Here is a 23625-nt window from a genome sequence, read left to right as displayed (position 1 = left end):
TGAGACTGGCTTATTCCACTTAGCGTGAAGTCCTCAAGGTTCATCCGTGTCGTCGCGCGTGTCAGAGTTGCCCTCCGTTTTGAGGCTGACTCGTATTCCGTGGACGTTGTACCTTGTGTTTATCCATCCATCCACTACGGACGTGGCTGCCGTGACCGTGGGCGTGCGGTCGTCTGTCTGCGGCCCCGTCCCCCTGCTCCCTAGTGGCCGTCGTTCAGGACGAAGATAGTCCCTTCGCCTCGCGGCGTCGAGTTGAGCTGGGCCCTGCGGCCGCGGGCAGCAAGGCGGTGCTGACGGCCCTCCCTCTCCCCGCAGCAAGAGTACTGGAGGCTCGTGGAGGAGAAGGACTGCCACGTGGCCGTGCACTGCGGCAAGGTGGACACCAACACCCATGGCAGCGGCTTCCCGGTTGGAAAATCAGAGCCGTTTTCAAGGTAACGTCGGACGCTCCTGCCCGTGTCCTGGGGCCTGGACGGTGCCCCCCGCGCCCGTCCGTGACGCCCCTGTGCTTCCCTCTGCAGACACGGATGGAACCTCACCGTCCTCCCCAACAACACGGGCTCCATCCTGCGTCACCTTGGTGCTGTGCCTGGTAAGCCTGCCTCGGGCGGCTGTGGACCCAGCTCGCCCCGTCGAGAGCTGGAGGGGAGGGGACTGCGGCGCCCGGCGCGTAGAGAGAACTGGGATTGTTAGAAGAGAGAGGGGTTCGCATCATGACTGAAGTCAGTAAAAATGCGGAAAGGTAAACCAAATCGCAGATCTAGAAGCTGGGCAGATGCGTAATGGCCAGCTTTCCGCCTTGGCCAATTTCAGAGCGAACGTTCCGACTCCGTGGGGCTACTGCCTCACAGCCGGGAGAGAAGCCAGTTGTCCTGGGTGTTGTGGGAAGAAGGGGCCCCTGGAGGAGGTGACTGGCGTGGGTGACCCCCTCGCTGCGGGGGAGGGGTTACCCCGAACAAAGGGGCCCTGCTTCCTGGCTGGGGGCCAGTCAACAACAGTCGTGGTCGTGTTCCTTGGGCATCTTGCTTCCTGCCTTAAGTCACTAGTTAAGATGTTCTTCCACTACTGTTTTGTAACAGTGTCATGTGATCTTGGTTTCTGTATAAGAAGCAGGAAAGAGCAAGTCCCTTCTTCTCACTGGGTTTTGTCTGGTTTTGAATCCCATTTCTTCCTTTTTTCTTGTTTGGGGAGAAGATGCAATTTCTCTTGCTGTCACCCTGAGACATTGGTCTTCATCCTGCCCTGTCCCCTTTGTTCTAGGAGTGACAATTCCCTGGCTAAATATTGGCATGGTCTTTTCTACCTCATGCTGGTCTCGAGACCAAAACCACCTTCCCTACATTGACTACTTACACACTGGTGCTGACTGCATTTGGTGAGTACACTGGCCCCAGGCCTCCTGATGCCACCTCGCACTCACTGATGGCTGACAGCCTTGGAGGACTGACTTTGCGTGTTTGTCCCGTGTTCCCTGTCATATCAGCCTGGGGAGCTGTGCTGGAAGTCGAGCTGCTGGAGAATATTTTAATTTGCTCAGGTGATGAGCAAGGTTGAGCATCTGTTCTTAGGCTTATTGGCCATTTTCCTTTTCTCAGTTGCCTGCTGACAAGGGGCTTTTCTTCTGTGAGGTTTTCCCCTGGTGGTTGTTGATTTCCAAGAGTTCGCTTCATAGCAGGGTCAGAAACAGTGAGAGCGCGGCAGGAAGCCGGCCGGGAGTGGCACCCGTCTCGTCAGCCGCCGCCTCGCGCGGTGTGAACTGTTCTCTCCGTGGCCTCGCGTGAGTGGTGGTTTTCAGCCTCTCTTCGTGGCCGGTGTCTCCCAGTCCACCGACTGCAGAGAGAGAGTAGCTCTTACTGGAAGTGGAGTTCCTGCCGTGGGAGGTGCACGAGTTTGTCTGTTTCCCAGGAAGCCTTCTGCCCGGTTCCCAGGCGTGATCCTTAACCGTCAGGCTCACCAGCCCTGATCCGAGCTGGCTCTTCAGCTCCTTTGTTTACGACGGCAGATGGGAAATCACTGCAAATAATCAGATGTCTTGTCGTCTCACGGGCTGCCGGCACCGCATCCATCCCACACTAACTGGGTTTATGGTCCTAATGGGGTGATTAGCATCGTTTATTAAAACAAACAAAGTCTTAGAACTAATGTTCTCCCTCCAAGGAGCCAGTGTCGGCAGCAGTCTGGCCATCACGACTCGCCCTGCCTTCCGGCTGCGTCGGGGCGAGTGGCGGTCGGTGTAGAGGCGGGCAGGCCCTGTGCTTGATCTTCTGCGGTGGGGCTGGGGTCTCGGGCAGAGCTGCGGGTGGACAGCCGGACGGTCCCGCACAGGGCGGCCGGTGCGTGGACGCTGGGGGTGTGCAGGCCCTCCTCCAGGAGCCACTGAGCCCTCAGCGCCGTTCCCCACGGAGACGCTGCCGGGCAGCGCCGGCCGGGCTGACTTGAGAGTCACAGGGTCCCACGCAGGCCTGTGACGGGCCCACCGGACCCTGTTTCCTCATCGGAAAGTGGAGTGACGTGGCCCACACCCCGCAGGGTGATGGGGTGAAAGTTCGTGGCCCCGGTGGTCGTTGTTCTGCTTGGCCGTTGAGTGAGAGGCAGGGAAACCCGAGGTTCTGTGGGCTGTGTGAAGACTAATCCCTGGAACCTCACTGATGGGGAGGAGAGAGGCGGCCGGATAGGATCAGAGAACTTCATGGTGTGTGGTTTTTCTTAAAACATGTGATTGAGGTTAGAAACCCTGGGTTTAAATCACAAATCCGTAACAGAATATGTTGGCATTGAAATAACAAGCGCTTAAGAGAAAAGAGCCTTGGATGTGGTGAGTGCATCCTCTCACTCAGCAGAAGTCAGGACTTGATCCCTCACCTCCAGGGATTCATCACAGGTGCGTGCCCTCCCCACCAGGCCTGGGCAGCCTGAAGACCTGTCACACGGCTCCGGGGGTTCAGATGTCCCACTGAAGCCTGTGGACTGTGGGGCTGGGAGGTCCCAGAGGAGGGGCCTTGAGGAGGCTGCACGTGCCTGCCTTGCGTGCTGACCACCGGCACTAGGATCTCGGGAGTTGTAGGTGGCAGGTGTGTCCCTGCTGGGTCCTCCTGGGACACAAGTGGCAATTCCCATTCTCCTGCTCCCTGGGATCACACTGAGGGTCCAAGGTCCTTCTGGTTGAGTTTGGGCCGTGTTTTCCCCCACCATCTTCCCGGGCTCCTTGGCTCCAGCCAGCGGGGTCCGTGTTGTCTGAGCCCCAGCCCCTGTGCAGCCGCTCCCTTCCCCTGACGCAGGCCCTGGTGGGGTTGGTTGTCCTGCGCGTCTCTTGTGTACACCGAATCCTAGTCCTGCAGCGTCCTCTGTCTGCAACAGAAAAGTGTCAGGTGCCAGCCCAGCGATAAGTCGCAGCTTGGGAGGCTCACGAGAGGCTGTTGAGTGTGCAGATATGTCTGGATCTGATTTATAGGGGCTTTTAAACATCTGCTTTTGGTTTGAAGGCTTTTTGGCTCACGCCTAGGTCAGATCTGCATAAAAGATGCATGTTTGTCTGCTGGAGTGGCCGCAGTCTGGCCACAGGGCAGAAGCGGCAGAGTTGCCCTGGGAGGAGACCCTGGGGACGCCTACGAGCGCGCCCACCTCCCCTCCTGCGCCCAGGGCCAGTTTCCAGGCTGCTGTTTGCTCATCTCTGAGGGAGCGTGGAGGACGGGCTCCCGGGCAGAGGGTCCTTGTCAACTCCTTCTGCCCTGATTTCAAACCACCCAGGTATTGCATTCCTGCTGAGGAGGAGAACAAGCTCGAGGACGTGGTGCACACCCTGCTGCAAGCCAATGGCACCCCCGGCCTGCAGATGCTCGAGAGCAACGTCATGGTACGGGGGCCAAGACGGTGGTGGAGACTGGGGTTGTGTCAGGTGGCGTGGCCGACGCAGTTGTTTTATTAGCTCACCCTCTTTGTCGACCTGCCCCTCGAAGGTAAAGAGGACAATGAAAAATAAATCCTCCAGGGATCCAGCATAAGCAAAATGTTCTCTCTTATGAAAACCAAACTAAAGTGCATTCCTCTGATTGATGGCCCAGGACACGGGGCTCATGCACGTGGGGACCTTTGACTCTGTTTCCGGGCCTGGTGGTTTTTTGTTTTCTTGTAAATGGCGACTGGGGTGGGCTGGGCAGCTGGACCACTGGGCCACCTGGGCCTCTGGTCAGGATCGCTCAGGGATGAGCACAGCGGCTGCTCACCCTATTTTCAGACAGTCATGAGCCTGCTGAGCTGCCGGGAACCTCTTTAGCCTAGAATTGTGTTCTGACAACCTGAGCTCAAGGCTTTTCTGGCCTCCGCTGACCCTGCCTGGGTCTCCTTTCGCTCCTGGGCCCGCCTCACTCTGGGTTTGGCTCGGAGAAGGTGAGCAGCAGCCCCTCCGGGGGGCCCGCAGCCCCCGTGCTGTGCACACGGATCCCGGTCCAACCCGGGCAGTGCCCGTGGGGACACGGGGCGCTCACAGCGGCCACGCCTTTGCCTGAATCGTCGTCACTCTTGGGCCTGTATCAGTTTAGAACTTCCTCCTCCTTTGTTTAGGAGTTACGTCTCTTTATTTTCTAAAGGAGAAAGGAAACGTCTTTCATACAAAACGTAATCTGTGTTGGGAGCAGGCTTAGGTCCCGATGCCCCGTCTGGAGGGCAGGTGTGCCGGCAGGCTGTCGCGGAAAGAGCTCCGGCCGGTGGGAGGGAGGCACCCGGGAGGGCGGCCCTTGGCGGGCGTGCGGCTCAGCCCTGGTCTCCACAGATCTCCCCGGAGGTGCTGTGCAGGGAGGGGATCGAGGTGCACAGGACAGTGCAGCAGAGCGGCCAGTTCGTCGTCTGCTTCCCGGGATCCTTTGTGTCCAAAGTGTGTTGCGGCTACAGCGTCTCTGAGACCGTGCACTTCGCCACCACCCAGTGGACGAGTATGGGCTTCGAGACGGCCAAGGTAGGCAGGCGGCCCTTGGCACGCGTCCCTGTGCGTGTGTCTATGTGTAGATAATGTTTAATTTCAAAGTGACTCTTGGAAACCTGAGTTGGCTGAGAGTTTTTTTTAGGGAGGGAGAGCTGTTAGAGGTTGACTATATCGTGAAAGTCGTCGAGCTCTGTTACTGACCCACTGCGGTACTGGGAGGTCGGTCAGTACTGGGAGGTCAGTACTGAAGGTGTGTAAGGCAGACACTGTCCTCGGCTGGCGGAGCCTCGAGTACCTGGTGCCTGGTGTCTTTCTCCAGGGAGACACGATTGTCGTACAGTTTTCAATTGCTTTGAATCCAGATGGAATTCAACATTTGAAAATTCGGGTAATAGCGACCCCTCCCCAGTAAAGAAAGCCCTTGACAGCTGCCTAGCATTGAAAATCTGCCCTAAAGGGACGTGACTGCCCCTTGCAGGAGATGAAGCGTCGCCACATAGCTAAGCCGTTCTCCATGGAGAAGTTACTCTACCAGATCGCACAAGCGGAAGCGAAAAAGGAAAACGGTCCCACTCTCAGTACCATCTCAGCCCTTCTGGACGAGCTCAGGTAACACAGGACCCCCGGGGCCCATGCCGGGCGGGATGGGGGTGCGGCCCATCCTCTGTGGGAAACCGCCAGCCACTGGCTCGGAGCTGCAGGGCCCGCCTGGGGCTTGGCCAGCGGGCGAAGACTTCGGGGTGCCGATGCTGCAGGAGGTGGACCCTCTTTGTGGAAACGGACAGGAGGCGGCTCCTGAGCCCCTGGCCTCACGGGTCCTCGGTGCCCCTCACGAGCAAGGAAGGGCCCTGGGAAGGAACAGACAGGGCAGGAATTGAAGGGACCGTTGGCCTGGCTTCCCACGTGACCTGCAGAGGCTCAGCGGAGCTGGTGGACAGCACACGATCTTCACGCGCTTGTTGACCCTCTGATTCCGACGTCGGCAGATAGTTTGTCACGTCCGTCCTTGGCCCGGGCGCGGGGGCACCCCGGCTGGCACTGGGCGCTTTGCCCCGGGTTCACCGCAGGCAGGGTCCGGCCATCCGAGAGCCCTTGGGGGTAGTCTGGCCTTTGGACTTTGGACGCAGGCCCCAGGTGGGGAGGCTGGGCCCCGAGGTCCCGCGGCCCAGCCGCGCGGCGCCCTGAGCCTCGTGTGTCTGGACAGGGACACGGAGCTGCGGCAGCGGCGGCAGCTGTTCGAGGCCGGCCTCCACTCCTCCGCCCGCTACGGCAGCCACGAGGGCAGCAGTGCGGCGCCCGATGGGAAGAAGAAGCCTCGGAAGTGGCTGCAGCTGGAGACCTCGGAGAGGCGGTGTCAGATCTGTCAGCACCTGTGCTACCTGTCCATGGTGAGCCCCTGCCTGCCTCGGGGCCGCCGCTCCGTCCCCCTGGCCCCCGGCTCTGCCTTCTCTGGCCCCTGCCCACCCTCCCTCACGCAGCTGCCCTGCGGAGACGTGGGGGCCCCGTCTCTTTCCGTGTCTCTTTTAGCTTCTCTTCAGCCATGTGACTGATCTTGTTGCCCTGTGGACTCTGAAATCTGTCTGGTTGAAGCAGCACCTCCTATCTCCAGCCTCCCTGTGTCTGGTCCTGGCTGGAAGGCAGCCCCCTGAGCTGCTGCAGTCCAGCCCGTCTGCCTTCTTTCTTGGTCGCTCCTGCAGCCTCCTTGAGGGGCTGATCCAGCCCGGCCTGGGGCTATGTTATATCCTTAGCGTCCCCATGCCGACCCCATCCCAGGCCAGAGGGGACCCCATCCACAAGCCTTGCTGGACGGCCAGCTGGATGGTGCAGACCCACCTCTCGCCTCCCGTGGGCAGCTGCGCTGACACAGGTCTCTGTAGACGCAGGAACGCCCCCCGCTGCTGTGGCCTCAGCCGGTGCCATTGCCCTCTCCCTGCCTGTGCCTGTGCAGAATCCCCCTCCCGAGAGAGAAGCGTAGGTAGTAAGTGCCCGCCCCACGCCCGGCGCGATGTCCCACTCGTGCATCCCCACCGGCCCCACGTGGCCACCGAGGCCCAGAGCGGCAAGCGCGTCCCAGGTCTGACTCTTGGCCTCCTGGCCACGTGCCGCGTGACTGTGATGCTGTCTCACCCCCTCGCCCTGCGTCCCCGGCACCCCTCTGGCCGCCCTGCAGAGAAGAGGGGACTACGCGGCCCCTCCCGCTGAGCCAAGATGCCCTTTGTCACACGTGAGACGTCAGAGCACTGAGAAATAATGGGAGGAATACTGTAATAGTTGGCTAGGGCTGCCGTATCAGAGCACCACCGACTGCTGCCTCAAGCAACGAAGTCCCTTTTTTCATAGTTCTAGAGGCTGGAAGTCCAAGATCAAGGTGTCACCAGGGTTGGCTTCCTCTGAGGCCTCTCCTTGGATCGTAGACGGTCGCTTTGCCCTGTGGCCTCACAGGGCCTTTCCTCTGTGTGCTTGTGTGTGTTAATCTCTTGTTGTTAAAAGGACGTAAGTCATATTGGACTAGAACCCACCCTTACGACCTCAGTTTCCCTGATTATGTCTTTGAAGGCTCTCTCTCCAAATAAGTCACCTCCGGAGTTACTGAGGATTAGGACTTCAATGTCTGAATTTGGGGAAGGGGTAGTAATTCAGTCCATAACAACCACGCATCCCACTTTACATATTTTCTTCTATCTAGCTTTCTTTTCCCAGAGGCTTTTTAAAGGATACAGTCAAGAACCATGCTGTCTTTAAAACAAACAAGTCATAAGAATTTCCCCAGATCTTAAAAATGTTTTGTGAACGTCGCTCATAAAAGCCGCATAGTTCTGTGTTCGTTCCTCTTGCATTAGAATGGAGTTATTCTCGTGGGAAACAATCATCGTGTATTTCCCATGAGCCTGGGTGACTGTTGTGACCTCATGTGGCCCTGGTCCCTTCCCGTGGGCTCAAAAAACAGCAGGGTGTGGGCTCATTTTTATGCTGTCCCCCCAAAAGCTGTACCCTGAGAGTTGTCACCAGGATATCTTAGCCAGAATGTTATTTTAAAAAGCACATGTCCTGAATACATAGGTAAAAATTGAGGTTTTATTTATATATGCTTTTCATCGCTTAGGTACTAAGGGGTTTATATGTTTTTGTTCACTGTTTTCGTATTTATGTCTGATCCTGTCCTCAGCCCCGGGTGATGCGTTGGCGCCAATAAGTGTCATTTCCTTATTCCTACAGCTTGTTTTTTTTGTTTCTTTTTTTATAAATTTATTTAGTTTTTATTTATTTTTGGCTGCATTGGGTCTCTGTTGCTGCGCTCGGGCTTTCTCTAGTTGCGGTGAGCGGGGACTACTCTTCGTTGCGGTGCGCGGGCTTTTCATTGCGGTGGCTTCTCTTGTTGCGGAGCATGGGCTCTAGGTGCATGGGCTTCAGTAGTTGTGGCGCACGGGCTTAGTTGCTCCGCGGCACGTGGGATCTTCCCGGACCAGGGCCTGAACCCGTGTCCCCTGCACCGGCAGGCAGATTCCCGACCACCGTGCCACCGGGGAAGTCCCCAGCTTGTTTTCTTGTCTTTGCTTAGAAACAATGAAGATAAGAAACCTAGGTCTTTCCCTTGAATCCTTATGAAAAGACCTGTGATGCTCTCGCGTCTGGTGTGTCAAGGCAGCATTTTCGCATTGTTTACACTGAGTGAGACCAGGACAGGGAGTCAGGGTTGCGGTGAGGGATGGCCCCCCCCAACCCACACACACACACAGCTCTGAGCATCTGTGGGGCCTCCGGCCCATCCCTGGTGCCAGCGCATCCTCAGGGCAGCTGCAGGCCGGAGATTCAGGCTCGCTGGCAAGGATCAGGAACCGTGCTGGCTGGAGGGAGGACAGAGGTGCTGCCTCCCGAGGTGGTGTAAACCAGCTGGACCAACCGAGCCGCCCACGAGCAGGAGAAACATGCGTTGTCGCAGAAGTGTCCAGGGTGTGGCCATTCTGGCCCCTTTTGTACCAGGGGAGTTTCTGAACCAGAAGTCTCAGGAGCCCTCAGGACCCTCAGCCCCTGTCCACCAGCCCGCCGCGCTCAGACCCTCTGGCGGGAAAGTGCACAGGAGCCAGGAGGGCCCTCGAGGCCTTTGGGTGCAGCTCAGAGATGGTCACCTACTTGCTTCCTGGCGGACGATCCTGGTCCCGGTGACTTGTTGGTGTTCTCGTCAGTATCCCGTGTCTCTGGGTCACGGACACCCCTGGCCTGGGCGGAGGCCTCCCACACTCTGCTCCTGGGACACCCCCCCTGTCCCCCACCCCCGAGTCCCCTCAGCCTCGGGTGCCTCTCGTCCCGCAGGTCGTGCAGGAGAACGAGAACGTGGTCTTCTGCCTGGAGTGCGCCCTGCGCCACGTGGAGAAGCAGAAGTCCTGCCGCGGCCTGAAGCTCATGTACCGCTACGACGAGGTCAGTGCGTCGCGGGGTGGCAGCAGTCCCCTGCCCGCGTGGTCCGTGTCACAGCTCTTGTCGTGACCGCGTGCAGCCGGCCTGGTTCCAGGCGCCCTCTGGCCGGACGGAGCCTGACGTGGTGGGAAGGTAGCTCCCTGCGCCAGGATGGGGGAGTGGGCAGGTCCGGCTTGAGTTCCACTGGCCTGGAGAAACCAGCAGCTGAGGCTGCAGGGATCTGTGTCCTTGTCCGCGCTTTGTCGTGCCGCAGCGAGCCCGTGCGCAGCGCGCTCCGCTCTGCTTTCCCTCCTGGGCTCAGTGGCTCGGTTCATAAGGAGTTTGGTTTCGGGGTATGGCTGCTGCACTGTCTGGAGGGGACTGTGCTATCACCTCCAGTCGGGGCCCAGATCCTGAGGGGACAGCGCGGGACAGACCGAGACCGAAATTGGCAGGGCCAAGCCAGGGCTCCCCTTCCCTCCAGCCCGACGGCCGCTTCAGGGGCCTCGCGGCTGCGTCCATCTGGTCTCCGTGTCCTCAGAGCAGCCCGACCCTGGTGCCCCGGGACTCGGCCTGAGGAGCCTTCCTGGCCCTGGCCCCGCGGGGTCTCTGGGACACAAAGTGCCAACCGCCGTGCCCGTCTGCCCGTGTCGGCGTCCCTCCCCGCAGCTGCCAGCGGTTCTGCTGTGGGTCAGCGCGTGGTGAACTTCAGAGCCTGCGGCCACTTGCTGAGCTGTGGGCGGCGCCCGAGGGGGCGGCCCTGAGAGTGCCCGCGCCCTTGCCCTCACCCCGGGGCCTCGGCAGACACGGAGCCTTCCACTTTTTGCTCCCGAAGGTTTCACCTTCTGAATAAATTCCCAGTTCCGCCCTCTCTGAAAACCGCAGCCGTCCCCAGGGGCAGTTCCATGCGAGGTGCTTTCTGTGTTGGCTGGCCTCTGCTGCCCATTAGGTGCCCCCATGCGGAGGGCACTGCTCCAGCCGGCATGGAGCACCCAGGGCTCCGCTTCCAGAGCAGCCTGTCTCGTCCTGTCACGTGTGTTTTACGTGCTTCCAGGCTGCTCTGCGATTGCCTTTCCAGGTACAAGCTCGCAGCTCCGGAGACACGTGGCCCTTTTACTCCTTGACTGACCCGGAGTCCTTTTTCGGGGGGGGGGGGTCACCTTGGGAGACTGCTCTGGGGACCCTGTGGCCCCTCCTGGCCCGCCCTCTTCCAGAGAAGCGTCCTCCTCCCTGTGGTGTCCGGCCGTGAGCCCCTCTCTTGAGGGTGGAACCTGCCGGCTCCCCCATCCCCATTTCCCCCCAAACCTGGGGTGGCCAGTCTCACGTAAGGCGGCCTCATCCGGCCATCACACACAGCAGCCCCGGGCAGGGCAGGGCAGGGCAGGGCAGGGCAGGGCCGGGCCGGGCCGGGTGCCCCGGGAGGCGATGGGGGCGCCCGTGGGGTCTCAGGCTGTGGTCGGACCTGATCAGAAGCCTTTGGCTAAATTGTAAGATTGGAAAGCTGAAAACAGATCTCTTTGCATCTTCTTTGTTTTCAAAGAGCACGTTCAGCGAAGGCAATAACCACTTTCCCCTCCCTGCTTCTTCACTTGAACAGCAAATGTCAGAGCACGGTTAAAAATAAACCCTCGTGTCTGAGTCAGAGCATCTCTGGCAACTCGCAGGGTACAGCCGGCGGCGCTGGGGCTTCTCGAGATGATTCTGAAGCTCGACAAAACGTGGGTTAGTTTCCACCTCCAGCCCATCTTGGAGCTAGGTGTCTTGAAGTGACCAAAATCCTGGAAAAGAATCACATATGTAGGGTCTGTCGGTCTGAAGCTTAATCATTGGTTCTCACGCATAGGGAAGAGAAAAGGTTTTGTAAGCCTCCTACTTTGCCAGTGGTCTGTTTTAGTAAATGAAAATCACAAGTCAGTTCCCTATTGAGTTGAACTGTATTTTTTTTTTTTTTTTTATTGGGGAATTTCCAGCTCTGGGTTGGATCTCAGAAATGGCTTTTGAGAGCACAGCTCTGGTCTGAGCCCCGGTGCCCAGCAGTCAGACCCCTCTCTCCAGCCGTTCGGTCACACAGGTGCAGGCAGGCGGCTGCCTCCTCGGACCCCCTGCTGCCCAGGTGGCTTTAGCTGCAGGTAACTGGGCTTTAATGAAGCTCATCTGTTTGTTCTTCATTAGCATGTGTATCGTAAGTGCTTTAAGTGGCCCAAGGATGTTTGCAGTGCCTGGGAGCAGGCCTGGGCCCGGACTAGGCTGACCCTCAGGCTTGAGTGAAGGAGTGGCCTCCTGTCCCCGTGTCCTCCTGGTCCGTCTGTCCCTGGCTCCAGCAGGTGCTCTGGAGTGTATGGCAGAACATGGGCCATTTTAATACTCCTCCCCGTGGTTTCTTGCAAGTTGTGTTAAAGTTACACATGTATTTTTGACGCCAACAGATAGATGGTTCTCTTGTTCCGTTTGTTCTCTCCCCTTCGCTGAGGAGGGAATAAGAAACGTTTATAGACACGTGTTTGTATTCATCTGCAAGAGCAGGTTAAGTAGGCTCCAGAGTAGCCAGAGAGAGCAACAAGCAGCCCCCAGGCATTTGTCACCATGCAGGGAGCCAGGTGAGAGGCCCTGGGCCCTCAGGCCTGAGTCTCCCCTCACTTCCCAGCCCTCCCCTTCCTGCTGGGGCCCCGGGCGGCCTCTCAGCCCCGAGGAGGTGCCCAGGTGGCGGCAGCAGGAAGCCTGCTGCTGTGTTGTCTCGGCGGCGAGGGACCTCGTGGACACGGGTGAAGGTACAGACCAGACGGGAAAGCAGCTCTAAGGAAACAGCTCCACGCTTACTCTGGTTTTGGGGCTGCAGGTATTTCAGGGCTTTCAGCTTGTGAACGTTTGGACTTTGCAGCCACCAGGGGGCGCTCCTGGGCTCCCTGGAGGGGGAAGTGGGGTTAGGAAGCTGCCCATCAGGAAGGGACTTGGTGTACCGTATCCTTGGCTTCCAGATGAGAAAAGGCAGGTTTCTCCCCGAGAAGGAGTGTTTCGTTTAGGTGCCTGGCCAGGGGACCTCGGTCTCGGGAAGTTGTTGTCCTAACCAGCTCCCAGGCCGCTGCACCTGGGAACCTCGGGGCGGATTTCCAAGGCCACCCAGCCCCCCCCCACCCCACACCCCCTCGGTGCCGCTCTGACGTGGTTTGATGAAGGTGACTCCCTGGGGGGTCCTGGCGACGCTCTTCCGTTGGCTAATCCTGTGTCTTCCTTTCAACCCGAAACAGGAACAAATTATCAGCCTGGTCAATCAGATCTGTGGCAAGGTATCTGGTAAAAACGGCAGCATTGAAAACTGTCTCGGTAAACCCACACCAAAAAGAGGGCCCCGCAAGAGAGCGACGGTGGACGTGCCGCCCTCCCGGCTCGCCGCCTCCTCCTCGTGAAGACGCCAGCACCGGGGGGCCGGGGATAGATATTTTTCTGTAATTATTATATTCTAGTTTGGAGTACTGGCTGTAGGATACAAGCTGTCTTTGCACTAGCTCTGAAGAAGATTTTCTTCTGGTTTTAGAGAACTAATTTTGTTTTAGCATTAAACTGTTGAACTTTTTTTGTACTTAGAATACCTAGATACTGCAGTCAGATTTTTGAAACTGCCGTATATTCACTGTTTTAAAACCCTTGAGGGGCTATTAATTTGTATCGCCCCTCGTGGCTGACAAAAGCCTTTTTGTTTGATTTTTGTTTGTGTTTTCTTTTGTTTGTTTTTTTTTGTTTTTTTGTTTTTTTTTTCTTTTGTAATTGTTGGGGGAAAAAAGGCTTTTTAACCCATTTTTGAAGAGGGTGAAGTTTGGAGAACAAATTTTAAAACCGTCAGTAATGTGAGCAGATTTTTTTCTAGAGAGGAAAAGGGATAGGAGACACACACACACACACACATACACACACACACATACACACACACAAAACTTGAAAGAAATGGCTTTACTTTGGCTGTCTTTTCTTCTGTCATGTGCAGGATGAGTTTGTAATTGTTAAAACCGGAGAATCCCCATTGTGTTTCTTTGGGCGGTTATGGCAGCTGAAGGTGGACGTTGTTTCCTAACCATAGGCAAAATGAGGAAGTCGGAGTGACTAGGTTCTCTTTACCAGCACATCACTATGCATCTGTTTAAGGAAAAAAAGGAAAGAGAAGAAAAAGACTGCCTGCCTTGGAGGGGGTCACGTGAGGGAAACCTGTGCCTGATTTCATTAGGAAATCCATTCTGTTATTTTTTTGGTGCTGTTGGCTACTTTATTATCAAAAAACCCTTCAATAGCATCCTTAAGAAAAAAAAAAAAAAAAAAGGAAAAAAGTGATTGAAGCCGTTAAGTGCTTCTTTGTCATGGATGTGCAATCTTTCTTTCTAACATTCCATCTTCATCTCACAGCTTGTTTTACACCTTCACAGGTCAGCATTAATCTTTCTTTTTAAACTCGTTTTGTTGGTGATCACATCTAGAGCCACTAGGAGGTCTGCCGTTCTTTTTGAATGTGAAAATGCATCTGCGCTCATCTGGTCTATTTTTTTCTCTTCATGTTGTAACAAAAAGAAAAAAAAAAAAATCCCGTCCCTTTTGTACATACGCCTGTAAATTGTTTTAAATACTTGAGCCTTTTTCTGGGTGGGGGAGGGGAGGGGGTGAGAAGACAAGATGAAGAAAAGCCTTACACTTCAGTTTCTTCATCGGTTGGATTGGATGCTTACAGGGTTTTTCTTGTAACATTTATAAGTGCTGCTTACATCACTGAACAACAACAAAAAAAATAATAATGGAGTAGCTGTTGCCCTTCTCCGGTTGTGTGTACAGTATGTGTGGAATAAAAAAGGGAAACTGTTTTCACAAGCTGTTCTTTGTTTCATAATTGGATTCACTGATCCCACAGCTGCCCGTGTTGCACTGAGCTCGCCGGTGGGGCTGTCAGGAGCGTCCTGTGACACTTTGTCGGTTGTCGTTTGCAGAAGACTGAACTGTGTTGGAATATTTAACAATGACATGAGCAGAGTCGTGTTTTCCAATGTGCTTGTCCGGTTTTCATGGCCTTGCTGTGTTCTTGCCCTCTTTTGGACAGTGAACTTCTGCCTACGGCTTACGGTCTGACGTTTAATTTATTAGCGCTGCTCTGCACCCCTCCCCCGGGAGGGAAGACTTCATGTTGTTTATTGCCAGTTTTTTGTTTACTTTTCAGGTTTGTACTACAAGGTTTAATAATAAAAACAAAGTTTTTTGGACACTTGTCTGTCTTGTGGAAGATGAGTGAATGAAATGAGATGTTTTCTGATAAATGGGCTGAGGGGGGGGGAGGGTCTGTCCCATTGGCCAGGGAGTGGAGTGAACACCGAATTTTAATCTTTACTCTCACTTTCCCTCCGCTGGCGGTTGCCTGGATGCCCTCTGAACAAAACCCAAACGGTTGCCGTTTGCCTCTCATTTTCTGCGGGGCCCCTGGACACCAGCAGGCAGCGTGGCCACGAGGGTGTAGGGCCGCAGCCGCCCCTCCTCGCGCCAGCCTGCCCCTCGTCCCTGGGCTGTGAGCGAGCGGGGAGAGGGGAAAACACGTCCCTGGGGGAGCAGGGTCCTGTCAGGAGCGGGCTGGCGTGTGGGCTTGGCTTCGGTTTCTCTCTCTTCCTCTGGGCCCCGGGTGTGTGCTCTATTAAGGTAGGCCGTGCATGTTGGACTTCATAATTTTGTAATGATCAGAAGAAAACCCAAACTTGGTTAGAGCCGAGAGGAAGCACAGTTTCCTGCCTGTAAAGGGCTTTGCCATTCAGTGCCGAGCCGGGTGGACACCTAATTTCCTGGCCCAGCCTGCACTCTTGAGGCCTGCAGAACGTGTGTATTTAGCAGCCCTTCTGTACAAGCAGGCTGTGTTTGCGGTCCTCAAACTTTATTGTAGCTGTTGTTTCAGTCAGTTTCTCACACATTATTGGCAACTGGGTAAAAATCGAGAGCCTCCCTAAATCCACCTGCCTTCACTGCGGGCCTCTGGGCACAGCTGTGTTGTCCCCTGAAGGTGGCCAGAGCACGGGCGCCCGGGTTTAGGAGTCACTGTCATCGGTGTGTAAGGTGGCAAGGGCGGTGTCCACCTCCACCCCCTCCTCGTCAGACTGGACCACGGGGCACTCCCCACCTTCGCTGGGGTCCTGGGCAGCCGGGTCAGTGCAGGCTAAGGATGAGGAAGGCCGTGTGGCTCGGGATCGGGAGGGATTTGGAACCTGAAGAGTAACTGCATCCTGACCGGGGCTTGCTTCAGGTCCTGCAAAATAAAGCAGAAGCGAGCTTGTCATAAAAGTACTGCATCTGAGAACTGCCCCTGAAGATGATCATTTGAACTCACATAGAACATAAAACGGGTGTAAGTTCTCTGTTCCTGTGATGTGCAGGCTGCAGAACCAGGCCCCATGGCAGTGCAGGCACTGCCCCCAGAAGATGCTGTGAGCTAGGTGACGCCAGAGGCAGCCCAGGGCCCGAGCTGACCCTTCTGCCACCTGTGACACATGGAAAGATCCCGAACCCTTCCCAGTATCCAATAAAGGCACTGTGCTCAAGGCCAAACCGCGAACACTGCGTTTCTTTGAGGAGCACTCTTCGTAACCTTGATAATCTAGATTTACCTCTTTATATCCTTTGAAATAATTCAAGGAAATGGACGTTAAAAGAAAAACCCTTGTGGATCCTCTTAAAGGAATCAAAGCCGAGTCTCTTCCTGACCCTGGGAAGGGGCCGGCCTTCTCGGCGGGACAAGGGCCTCCCTCCCTGGGGCAGCACTGCTCACGCAGTTCCCGGGAAGGGGAGACGGACGGAGCTGCTTTGTGGAGACCTTAGGGACACGCGTAGACAGGAAGCCCCGGGCCTGAATTGTGAGGACGGCAGCCCACGGAGTGGGACCACCAGCTAAGGGGCAGGTGCTGCTGAAGGGCTGGCCTTTCGCCCTTCTGTACGTGGAAGAAACTTAAACTCGTTCTCTGTAGTTACGTCTACGAAGACCACCCACCCAGAAGGAACGGTCCGAAATTTAAAATAAATTGAGTCCAGCTATAGGGCCGAAGCCTCAGTAAATATGTGCCGAATGAACATGAAAATTTCGGGAAGGCATTAAATGGAGGTAACGTGCCCACAGGGTTGCAACTAATTTTTAAAATACAAGCCGAGTGCTAAACACAAACCTTGGCCTTGCCCACAGCAGAGATCAAAAAAATACCTGCCGAATGAGGGAGGGGGAAGCCACACCAGAGAGCTCCCACCTCCCCAGAATTCTAGTGCTTAACCAGAAAAACCCCACTCTAACTTCCAAGCCAGAGGAGAAAGAACACAATTCAAGAAGGCTCCCTGTTCACTGAAGGTATCTGGGTAAAGCACTGAGACTCTTTGAGAAATTCACGACCACAACAGCCAGTGTTTCGTCTGTCCACTTCTGTGAGGCCAGAGTGCGTGTGGAACGGGTTAGTGGAACGAGAAGAGCTGTGCACGCCGTGTGCAACCGAACAGCCCTGTGCGGTTCTCCATGTGGAGGGAAGTCGTGGAACTAGGTGTGACTCGGCGTGTGCAGGCGTGTCGCCCGACCTGAGGCAGGGGGCAGCACGGTGTCGTCCTCGCCGCCGGAGTTCAGGAAGACGTCCAGGGCCTCCTGGTCGCAGATGTCCACCAGGTCCATCTGCTCCAGCGCGTCCACATTCACCTCCATGGATGACAAGCTGCCCATGGGCTCTGGGGAGACCAGCACAGGGAGAGGTTAGACCTTCTGTCATTTCATAACACTTTAAAAGGTGAGCTTCCACTGTGTTAGGCTAAAGGCACACTGTGTTTCCTAGGTGTAAAATATCTCCTGCTACTCCAGACTTTTAAAATAGACTTTGGAGCAGCGTATTACTGACATGTCCCCGTTTGGTACTTTAAATCCATCCTAGCTTAACCTTGGTTACTATTACCTCTTAACCTGCCACAGCAGTTTTCCTTTTCACCCCCAGCCCTCTTGCTTGCAAGTGCTGAAGGTAACCCTTTCTGCATCAGACAATTCTTGGCCTCGGAGGTGGGCACTGACTCAAAGAGGCTGACATTCCTGTCAGACACCTCTGGCTGTGGTTGCCCCCAGCTTTACTACAATTCCACTTGGGGTCTTCCCTGCCCTTGTGACATTTCTCTAGTCTTCATCTTAACAGCAAAGTTTGGACATCTACAAGCTGGCGAGTTGCAACCAAGAGCTCGGTGCAGTGAAAGCACAGACTAGGAAAAAAATCAGCCCACCAGCAGAAGGACGCTATAGCACTAGAAGTCTGAGCCTGGGCACAGTGAGGGGCGCCTCCAGGCTCTGGCGTTCATATTTAAACTGCCTCTGTGGTCCAGAAAACTACAAGCCAGGTAACTTAAATCATCCCAGGCATGATGCTGCCTGTCACAAGCAAATAGAAATTTCTGGATGTCGACACATCCTTAACCCAGGGTCTCACAGGAATATAAACTCAACACAAAATCCAATCCGATCCGGAATTTACAGTACACGTGTCACTATGAGTGAGGGTCAGCAGAAACAAAGACTGTTAGCATCTTTTCCCGAGAATTCAAAGTGGCTTTAAATATTTTAAAGAAAGAAGAGATTGAATCAAACAATGAACAAGGTGTCAAAAATCAGATCAGGCATTTGAAAAAAAGCCAAATAACTTCCAAATTAGGAAAAAATCACTGAAATTTAAAACTTCGGGCACAAGTTAAAGAGGTGACAGCCAAATAGAAAATCAGTGAATGAGAAGACAAATTCTCCACTACACAGCAAAGAAATAAGTGGGAAGTATGAAAGAGCTTAAGAGAAATGGAAAATGCAAAAGTTTACATATTCACAGTTCCAAAATGAGAATGGAGACAGTAGGGACCAGCAATATTCAAAGAGGCTGGTTACCTTCCAGATTTGCTGAAAGATCAGACATCCAGGATTTAGGAACAAAATACATGCCAAGCAAGACAGATGAAAGAAATCCTCACCTAATCCACTGCAGCGAAATGATGAACATCAAAGAGAAAGCGCAGATTAGGAAAGATCAGGAAATACTTAGACCGACAGCTCAGCAACAGGAGTCAGAAAGACAGTGGAATAACAGATTCAAAGAGGTGAGGTAAATGTCATCTCTTAAGATCAAGTGTGAGATATGACTCCCCCCCCCCCCCCCCCACGCCTGCTCTCAGCAAAGGTCGGACCACAGGAGGAGGGAAGAGGGCATGGGTCCCGGTAGGGAGGCCGAAGTGCACGGAAGAGACATGTAAAGTCTGTGAGTATATATAAAACTCGGAGTAAAATAATCATAATAGTATCAAATTTGGGGAATTTACTCCAGCTGAATTGAAGGACTGGACGATAATGACAGGAGAGGCGGCTTGACGAGAGCCAGATCCCTGTTTTGTCTGGCAGGAAGGAGGTGGGAATCTGATTGTCTCTGGGCACAAGAAATCATGAAGGCTCAGCACTAAAGCAGGTAAAGCTTGTTACAGTTGAGACATCCCACTTGAGGTGGCAACATCCAAGGCAGGGGAGCCGGGTGACATGTGCCATCAGTGTAGCCCTTGGCCACGCGGGAATCACGGCCACCTCACAGGGGACACCGGGGCGGTGTTGCCCTGGGGCTCCTGCAAGGCTGACCCGTCAGGGGGACCTGAGCGCACAGGGGTCAAGCTCGTGCCTCTGGGGGTTGCTCTCCTGTGGGGGAGAAGGTGGGGAACACGCGGGTTTTCTTTGTGACTGTGGAGTCCTTGGTGGCGTTTCGGCCTGGCTTTGACTTCAGTTTTGAAAGGAGCAGAGTCTCCCTTTTTTTCTGTCTGTGCCATTCTCTTAAAGAGGGGGGAAAATAATTGGACTAAAAGCGTAGGGGGCACTTGCAGGAAAACAGAAAGCACCGAATAAGGTGGTAACAAAGCCACTTTTATAATCTGTTATGTGTCAGATCTGGTTCATTTACATTTGCTGTGATGACTGGCTGCCTGGCTTCATTACTACCATCGTATTTGCTTCTTTCTATTTTCCTGAAAATGTTTCCTGTAAGTGATAAAATCTAGTTATTCTGTTGGTAAGAGACACTCCTAAAATATAAGAACAGAAACATTAAAAAAAATTTAAGGAAAAATGGGAAGTGGGCAAACAACTAATTAACTTGAAGAAAGCTGACATGGCTATATAAATATAAAAAAAAAATAGACTTGAAGGGGAAACAAAAGCATTATTGGGGTAAAACACAGCGCTTAGTGATTTTTTTTTTCCTTTGGAGGTTTATCCACACTACAGCATGTATCAGTAGTTTGTTCCTTTCTTTTGTTTAAAATTTATTTACTTAATTTATTTTTGGCTGCATTGGGTCTTCGTTGCCATGCGCAGGCTTTCTCTAGTTGCAGCTAGTGGGAGCTACTCTTTGTTGCCGTGTGCAGGCTTCTCATTGCGGTGGCTTCTCTTGTTGCAGAGCACAGGCCCTAGGCACGCGGGCTCAGTAGTTGTGGCTCGCGGGCTCTAGAGCACAGGCTCAGCAGTTGTGGCGCACGGGCTTAGTTGCTCTGCAGCATGTGGGATCTTCCCGGACCAGGGCTCAAAGCCATGTCCCCTGCATTGGCAGGCAGATTCTTAACCACTGCACCACCAGGGAAGCCCCTGCTTAGTGATTTTTTTAATGGTTCCATTCACCAGGAAGGTTAATTCAGAATTTCTATGTGACTATATATTTTGTGGTTATTTTTATAAAGCAAAATATGGAAGAATCACAAGGAAAATGGTAACAAGTCCATAATCATGGGGGAAATGAGGATCTAATGTACCTCTTTGATAATTAAGCAATCCAAAACTGAGTAGTAACAGGAAACATCTGAACAAGCCAATTTACAAGCCTTTTGAAATGGACACTTACAGACCCCCCCCCCCACCTCAATCACAACAAAGAGAACTCTCCAGACGTTGCCATGGATCCCCGAAGGGACAAAGTTGCCCCTGGTTGAGAACCACTACTTAATGAAGAATTAAAATTAAGATAGTAAGGTTTGGCTCAAGGCCAGACAAACAGAAGACTGGAACAGAAAAGAAAGCCTAGAAAAGACTCAGCTGTACTGAAACTCACAGAAGACCATGTGAGCGGTGGAGAGAATGCTGGTGCTGAGATAGACAGTTACTGCTGTGAAGAATTAAAGTCAGATCCTTACCTCACGATGCACACAAAAACCAAATGGTGGTTGATTTAGGGGCCAAATATAAAATGGAAAACATAGATACTTATAGAATAAAACACAGCAGAGTATCCTTATAACTTGGAGGGAAGGACTGCCTAAACAAGACACAAGTACAAACCATAAGCAAGAAAATAAAGTGGGCAAAGCTTAAAAATAAACACATTTAGCAAAGGCCACACTAGAATAGAGAAGCCACAGATTGAGAGAAGGTATATCTGCACCAGACATCGTCAGAAAAGGCTGATACCATGAGTGTAAGACTCTAAAGGAAGACAACCAACCAGTAGAAAAATGGACAATCAAGGAACTGCAGATTAAAGCCAAAATAAAGTATCATTTCATACACTTCACTGTAGAGATTCTTATTTTGACTGATTCTTCTAAATGAAAGCGTGTTCATCATTGGAGATGAATATGCTGTAAGAAAGGGATGTGTGACTCCCAGGCTGGGAAGTCTAAGGCATGGCCCTGGACAGCCTTGGTGTGGAGAAGCCTGTTTGATATTTGTGAACATCTTTTCAGCTGAAGCAGGAAGCTGAAAAGCCCAAGGCCTCCAATTCTCTTCCTCAGTGCTTTCAAAACCACACATATTGGCAATGTATGTGTGACTCTCTTTTTTACCTTAAAAAAAAAAAAAAAAAAAAAAGAGCCCAACACTTTTTTGAAACTTGAAGGACATTTTTTTAGGTGCTTGAAACCATGCAAATTCAATTCCTTAACACTTAATTGCTATCTGTTCAACACGTCTTGACCGAGCCCTTCCTTCTCTTTGCCCAGCACTAAGGCTGTGCTGGCCACAAGGACCCGGCAGTAACGGCCCATCCCTGTCTCAGCAGGCTCACGGCCAACGAAGAGGGACTTCTGAAGCTGCAGCCTCTGCTGTGTCCTCATCCCCTGAGGATGGGATCTCCTAAGAGGCACCTCCATATTCTCTTTGCCTCTGCTGAGCACTTAGCAGGTGCGCAGGAAATCTCTGCTGAACTAAACTGAACAAGCATTAGAGTCTCTACTGCTCTTTTCTTCATTCCCACCTCCCCATGCCGTCTCGGCATAACGTCTCACTGTGCTCAAATCTGTGGGGCAGATTTGCCGGGGTGTGTGTGTTATGGACTAAATGTTTGGGTGCCCCCCCACCCGCCCAAATTCCTGAAGTGAAGCCCTAACCCCCAATATGATGGTTTCTGGAGGTGGGCCTCTGGGAGGTGATTATTCTAGAGGTCATGAGGGTGGGGCCCTGAGGATGGGGTTAGTGCCCTCCTAGGAAGAGGCACCAGAGATGGAGCTCTCCCTGCCAAGTGAGGACAAGCTGCAGACCTCTCACTGGGAACCAAATCAGCCAGCACCTTGACCACAGACTTCCAGCCTCCAGCCCTGTTGTGTATAAGCTACCAGTCTGTGTTGTTTTGTTATAGCAGCCCAAGCAGACTAGGGTGATGTCCTTCTCAGCTGCTGCCCACAACATGACACAGATCCCTGGAGTGAACAGGGATGGCTCTCTCCATAACCAGCACCAAACACTAAAGAAACTGAACAGTGAACGTACTCTGAGGGAACATGCAGTCTGACTTTCCCAGATGAAGACAGACTCTCCATCAGTGGGACACACAGAGGGCGAGCTGACTGGAGATGAAGCAGTTGAACTTCAAATCTGTACCATCCACCTCAGTTTAAGAAGCACTGTCAACGTAACGCATCCTTCAGTCATTCTAAGTCACACCTATTAGTCTGTTTTCTCTACATTCTTTTCCTTCCTCGTTCTTTGATTTCTTTAACCTCTCCTTGGGGAGCACACAGAGAAGGAAGGAACAGAGGGAGGGTAACAGATAAACGGGGGGAGGGGGGCTTCCATGAGGGGGGCAGGGTATGGAGAGGAAAGGCCAGGGCCAGGCAAAAGAGGAAGAATGAGCACAGAGGTTTGGGAGGAGCAGGGGCTTCCAGGAGGAGGGAGGGCAGGTAAGCGGGGAAGCCCAGGACGCTTGTACACGCTGCCCACTTGCTCCTGCGCTGGCCAGAGAGAAAACGTCAGCTGCCCGCCCGGACCACTCCTCCACAGGCACCAGGTCCTGGGAAGGAAAGGCTGGTGAAGGGGCCTGGAATCCAACTCCTGTGCCCCTCAGCGTGTTCTTGGGAACAATCAGATGCATCTAGATGTACACCACAGCACGGCTTACAGAGGCAAAGAATCTTAAGTGTCCAACTAGGAAACTGCTGGGATGTGTCCTGACCATGAAGATGCCGCTTTTAAAACATACCCTTTCAAAGGAGTTTTAATAATGTAGGGGAAAGATCCCCATACACTATGAAGGAAAGTTAGACACAAAGCCAGATATATGTACAGTCTATATAAACTGGAAACGCACAAGGGAGAAGAATCACCCTAAGATAGCAACAGGGATTCGGGATCCTGTGCTACAGAATTACGGCTAATGTTTTTTGTCGTTCTGATGTTTTAAAAACAAATGTATTCCATGTTTTCTAAATGTCTTCAACAAAAGCCTAGAACTATAAGAAGAGGCGGCAGCAAGAGCAAGACCAAGACGGCAGGACGCACCCCTCTGAGCCTCTGTCCCAGCCCCGCTCTGGAGCCAGCACCCTAGCCACACGCAGCGCGGGGCCCGCTCCCTGACTTGCCTCGCCTCTCTGCTGTCTGCAGGCAGCCCGTGGAGAGGTACCGCTCCATGTCCTGCTGGAAGGCTTCCTCAAAAACCTTCTGCCGCTCCCTCAGCTTCATGTGCTGGGTCTGCTCCGTGTCCAGGACCTTCTGGGCGTGCTCCGCATCGAGGTCAGCTAAGGACACAGAACAATTGGGGTCAGGCCGGGTTTGGAAAAGGACTGAGACCGGAATGGGTACAAATACCGACTCACAGGCTCGCATCTGGCCCCCTGACTGCAGCACAACAGGTGGAGAGCTGGGGCTCCTGGACGACCACGACCCACCGTCCACCTTAACCTCACCCAGCCCGGCCGCAGGAGGCGCTCGGTAAACGCTGGTCGCAGAGCCAGCACGTGGCCACCGGAGTCTGGGAGAAGAACACCCGGTCGTGGCTTTGCTGTCCGTGAACCAGCCACTTGGCTGAGTCCGTTAATCTTGCTGAGCCTCATACTGTCTGAACGTT

General features: G+C 53.6%; 2 protein-coding genes across 2 annotated transcripts in view; one reads left to right on the top strand and one right to left on the bottom strand.

The window, feature by feature from the left end:
* Positions 1–14547, top strand: part of JARID2 (jumonji and AT-rich interaction domain containing 2) — a 242673-nt gene extending 228126 nt beyond the window's left edge. The window contains exons 11-19 of the mRNA XM_068559141.1: positions 316–434; positions 522–592; positions 1261–1375; positions 3748–3853; positions 4769–4951; positions 5397–5527; positions 6123–6306; positions 9230–9337; positions 12559–14547. Coding sequence (XP_068415242.1) covers positions 316–434; positions 522–592; positions 1261–1375; positions 3748–3853; positions 4769–4951; positions 5397–5527; positions 6123–6306; positions 9230–9337; positions 12559–12717 — 1176 coding nt within the window. The 3' untranslated portion in view covers positions 12718–14547. The remainder of the gene's footprint in view (positions 1–315; positions 435–521; positions 593–1260; positions 1376–3747; positions 3854–4768; positions 4952–5396; positions 5528–6122; positions 6307–9229; positions 9338–12558) is intronic.
* A 635-nt stretch (positions 14548–15182) lies between these two features.
* DTNBP1 (dystrobrevin binding protein 1) overlaps positions 15183–23625 on the bottom strand; it is a 118649-nt gene continuing 110206 nt past the window's right edge. Inside the window, exons 8-10 of the mRNA XM_068559142.1 lie at positions 23141–23296; positions 16880–17023; positions 15183–15572 (exon numbers count right to left, since the gene is read on the bottom strand). Of these exons, the coding sequence (XP_068415243.1) occupies positions 15355–15572; positions 16880–17023; positions 23141–23296 (518 nt within the window). The 3' untranslated portion in view covers positions 15183–15354. The remainder of the gene's footprint in view (positions 15573–16879; positions 17024–23140; positions 23297–23625) is intronic.

Source organism: Eschrichtius robustus, chromosome 12 (genome assembly GCF_028021215.1).
Source record: "Eschrichtius robustus isolate mEscRob2 chromosome 12, mEscRob2.pri, whole genome shotgun sequence".
In the NCBI taxonomy this organism is placed as follows: Eukaryota; Metazoa; Chordata; class Mammalia; order Artiodactyla; family Eschrichtiidae; genus Eschrichtius; species Eschrichtius robustus.
The sequence above is the reverse complement of the archived record's forward strand: the minus strand, read 5'-3'. Positions and strand labels throughout refer to the sequence as shown.